The following is a 4,908-nucleotide window of genomic DNA, read 5'->3' on the forward strand; positions in this document are numbered from 1 at the left end:
AATCTCTTCTACCCTTAACAAGAAAAAAGTAGCCACTGAACAATTGCAGAGCAGTTGTTAACCCCTTGAGTGAAGAACAATTGTTTTCTAATGCCAGTGTTAATAGGCCATACTATTCGATGTATGTGTAGGCAAAGGAAAAAAGAGCCGTAACCAGAGAGAGAGAGAGAGAGAGAGAGAGAGAGAGAGAGAGAGAGATTTTGGAGTATCCTTCTCCTAAAAGAACTGTTTACCATAGCTCAAGAGTCTCTTCTCCTTTATTGATGAAAGAACAACCAACGAAATTCGGATCCAATTCGCTGCTGTCATTCGAGTTATGGCAATTGGAAGTTAGCGAACATAAAGAGGAATTCAGATGATATGGACAATTTCCTTTCCAAACTTGTGATATGAAACCAGTCAACTGTGAGATATGTCTGCTCGTGCAACAGTTTTTATTACTCGCTGGAACAAGTGATAGTCGTAATACAGACACACATACAAGTATATATATATATATATATATATATATGATATATATATATATGTATATATATATATATATATATATGGTATAAATGCTAGCATATATATATATATATATATATATTGTATTGAAAGAGTGACATTTCGAAAGAGTGACATAACACAAGAGTGACAAACATGAATACAAATTCAAAAGAGTGACATAACGAAAGAGTGACAAACCGAAATAAAATTCAAAAGAGTGACAAAGATAAATTAGAATTCAAAAGATTGACAAATTGAGGCCTCTTTTTCTCTCTAACTCTAAACTAGTGGTTATGCTAAATAGTAGGTGTGGATAATTTGCTTCTTTTTTCTCTCTCTTTCTCATTTCTGTCTCTTTTTCAATAATTTCGAGAAAATACTTTAGTTGTCTGAGAGTTTTCGGCCGGATTGTTTTATACTTATAGAGAAGATTTTTTTTTCCAAATCCGGCTGCCCATAATGGACGAATACACTTTTGTGAAATCTCAGAAAGGAAAAGAAAAGTTAGTCTATAGAGGGCACATATATCGACATCAAAGATCCCGAGAACAAAATCCTTATTTCAGGTGCGAGGACAAAAGCTGTGGTGGTGCTGCAACACTTCGTGGGATTTAGCTTTTCAATACACAAGGTGGTATGATATCTGAAGGAAAGGAACATAACCATGCACCAATTACTGGGAGAAATGATGTACTACAATGTATTGATGAAGTGAAATTTCTGGCAAAGAGTACAAAAGCAACACCGGCGGCAATCGTGCAGGAAACCAGACAGAAAATAGATATAAACTATGCTGTTGAAATGCCATCTACATCAGCTATAAGACAAGCTATTCATCGTATACGTAAAAAAGCATTTCCAGTAGAAGCAAATTCTGCCACTGATTTAGTAATCCCAAATAAGCTGAAGGTTACTCATACTGGGGAAAGAAACTTCCTTTTGTATGACACCAAGACCGAAAGTGAGACTTTGAATGCGGAATTCGAGGAGGAAGAGGCACAGGAAAGAATTCTAGCTTTCGGTAGTGAAAATAATCTACGAAGACTAGCCAAGTCGGATATCTGGTTCCTTGATGGGACATTTAAAACGTGTCCTAAGCAATTCTATCAAATATACACTATCCATTACATATTCCAGGGGCAAATATTACCCGCTGTCTATGCGTTGCTGCCTGGGAAAACAACGCAGATATATTCATCAATGCTAGAACATTTACTTTCAGTTGCAGGAGCAAAAGGAATTCAGTTAACTCCTACTGTAGGTTCATCTTGATAGATTTTGAGTTACCTTGTATCAAAGCTCTCCAAGAAAAATTTCCCCAGGCTAGAATAACCGGATGCTTTTTCCACCTATGTCAAAGTATTTACCGAAGTATTCAAAAGTATGGCCTCGTTGATGTATACAAAAATAATTGCGATTTAGCTTTAGGTTTACGACAGTTGGCAGAGCTCGCATTTCTACGACCTGATGACATCCATGATGCATATCTATGCCTTGCAAATAACATCCCAGATGAAGCAGAACCGGTTTATAAATATTTTGCGGAAACGTATGTGCTAGGTAGGCGCATAATTTCACGAAGTGGAAGGCCAAGACAAAACCAATTACGTCACCCTCCACGGTTTCATCCAACTTTTTGGAGCATCCATCATTTGCAAGAACTCAATCTCCCAAGAACGAATAATGGAGTAGAGGCTTGGCACAGGAGATTTGAAACCGTCATTGAGCGTTACCATTTGGGTGTGTACTCAATGATTCGGGAATTTGTCAAAGAAGACCATCGAACAGACCAAGAAATACAACGTTTAACATCGGGCATTAATCCGTCTAAGAAAAAAAAAAAAGAAGAAATCCAAAGAGAAAAAAGGCTGACAACAGTTTTAAGTAGAGAGGGGGAAATCAGTTTGAGTGATTACATAAGGGGTATTGCACACAATTTACTTTTTGGTGCAAGTAATAGGCTTAACAACTTAGACGAAGACATTAGTGAAATTTTGGCTTTTTTGCTTTTTTTACGAGAAATAAAAAACTCTTTTTTAAAGAACTTTTATGTTTACATATGTATTTCACCGTTCGATAAAATTTCAATTATTTATTTTTAATTAACAAAAATTTTTAATTTTCAAAGTACTATTGTATATTTCACATTTTTTTATAATTATATATTTCTATATTTGTGTATTTATTTTTATTGTATGTTTTACAAAAAATAAATATCTTAATTACTGAATCAGTTTTAGTAACCAGTGTCACTCTTTTGATCAATATAATAAATTGTCACTATTTTGTTATGTCACTCTTTTGATCTGTCACTCTTCTGAGTAGCATTTTTGTCGCTCTTATGTTATGTCACTCTTCTGAATTGTCACTCTTTTGAAGAGATCCCATACATACATATGTATACATATATATATACATACATACATTTATATATACACATATATACATATATATATATATATATATATATAAATACATACATACATATATATATATATATATATATGTGTGTATATATATATATATATATGGATGTTTATGAATATATATATATATATATATATGCACACATATTCATACTTGAGTACGTATACAGTGAGAGATAGAGTGTGTTTCACGTTGTACTCTTATAGCCCTCCTGGACCACCACGAAATCCAGATGTTGATGCATAAACTATGGATTTCAAAGGCAACCTTTTTTCCCAAAGGGATATTGGAACCATCGTCTCATTCACAAAATAGGATTCCTTTGATAGGGGACACATCAAAGGATTGCCACCCCCTTCATCTGATTACACCTGCCCCTTTCAAACTATCCTTCCCCATAATCCCTTTTACTTTTCCTTTGGTATTCAACTACCCCCCTCTCTCTCTCTCTCTCTCTCTCTCTCTCTCTCTCTCTCTTTATATATATATATATATATATATACATATATACATATATATATATACATATACATATAATATCTCTCTCTCTCTCTCTCTCTCTCTCTCTCTCTGAGCAATTGATAAGCAGTATAGGACAATCAAATGATTTAGGGGACGTTTGTATGGGATGTACATATTTGAAGCAGAGAAGTCATTTTATTCAATTCCATTTACTTCCATTTATCATGAACATAAAGGAAGAGCGGGCATCCCATTTTGGATATTCCCTTTGGTGTCTGAATATCACCCGATTGGGTAGAAAAATATACATAATAAGATTAGGACCCTTGCATTCTAATTGTCCTCTCAAAAATACATTGGAAAGAGTTATTTTTAATCACTATTAAACCTTCATTATTAACATATATCATTAATGATTTCATGGGGTTCATATTAGTTTTAGATTCATGCAGTAAATGAGACAAATGTCTAACTCTCCGATAAAGTTTGTCATTCGTCTTATTCTACACCTCTGACTTTATCATGAACCCTTTGCAGGTTCTGATGTTTTCAAAATTCATTGTCAAGGAAAATCATTAAACAAGATTCATTAAAACTGTTATCAGTTACTAGTCAAAACTTTGGTTTCTATTTCAATGGCGGGTTCGATTTTGACAACGATTTGCTCTTAAAGAAAACGGAAATGGAAACCATCGTTTGCTGCGTCAACAACGAATTCAACTGAAAGAAAACGGAAATCGATGCCATCGTCTGATGCGTCAACAACAAATTGCTCTGAAAGAAAACTGATATCGATGCCATTGTCTGATGCATCAACAACAAATTGTTCTTAAAGAAAACGGAAATCGATGCCATCTTCTGATGCATCAACAACGATTTGCTCTTAAAGAAAACGTAAATCGATGCCATCGTATGATGCGTCAACAATGAATTGCTCTTAAAGAAAACGGAAATCGATATCATCGTATGATGCGTCAACAACGAATTGCTCTGAAAGAAAACGGAAATCGATGCCATCGTCTGATGCGTCAACAACAAATTGCTCTGAAAGAAAACAAATATCGATGCCATTGTCTGGTGCATCAACAACAAATTGTTCTTAAAGAAAACGGAAATCGATGCCATCTTCTAATGCATCAACAACGATTTGCTCTTAAGGAAAATGGAAATCGATGTCATCGTATGATGCGTCAACAATGAATTGCTCTTAAAGAAAACGGAAATCGATGTCATCGTATGATGCGTCACCAACGAATTGCTCTGACAGAAAACGGAAATCGATTCCATAGTGTGATGCGTCAACAACAAATTGCTCTGAAAGAAAACAAATATCGATGCCATTGTCTGATGCGTCAACAACAAATTGTTATTAAAGAAAACAGAAATCGATGCCATCTTCTGATGCATCAACAATGATTTGCTTTTAAAGAAAACGGAAATCCATGTCATCGTATGATGCGTCAACAACGAATTGCTCTTAAAGAAAACGGAAATCAATGTCATCGTATGATGCGTCAACAACAAATTGCT

The 4,908-nt window shown here is 34.7% G+C and overlaps 1 protein-coding gene across 1 annotated transcript; it reads left to right on the forward strand.

Annotated features, from left to right (window-relative positions):
• The first annotated feature begins 1,125 nt into the window (after positions 1 to 1,125).
• LOC137639729 (uncharacterized) lies at positions 1,126 to 1,761 on the forward strand. The gene has a single exon (XM_068371978.1). The coding sequence runs from the start codon at positions 1,126 to 1,128 to the stop codon at positions 1,759 to 1,761; it is 636 nt and encodes a 211-aa protein (XP_068228079.1).
• The last annotated feature ends 3,147 nt before the right edge of the window (positions 1,762 to 4,908 follow it).

The sequence above is a fragment of the Palaemon carinicauda genome, chromosome 1 (assembly GCF_036898095.1).
Source record: "Palaemon carinicauda isolate YSFRI2023 chromosome 1, ASM3689809v2, whole genome shotgun sequence".
Lineage (NCBI taxonomy): Eukaryota > Metazoa > Arthropoda > Malacostraca > Decapoda > Palaemonidae > Palaemon > Palaemon carinicauda.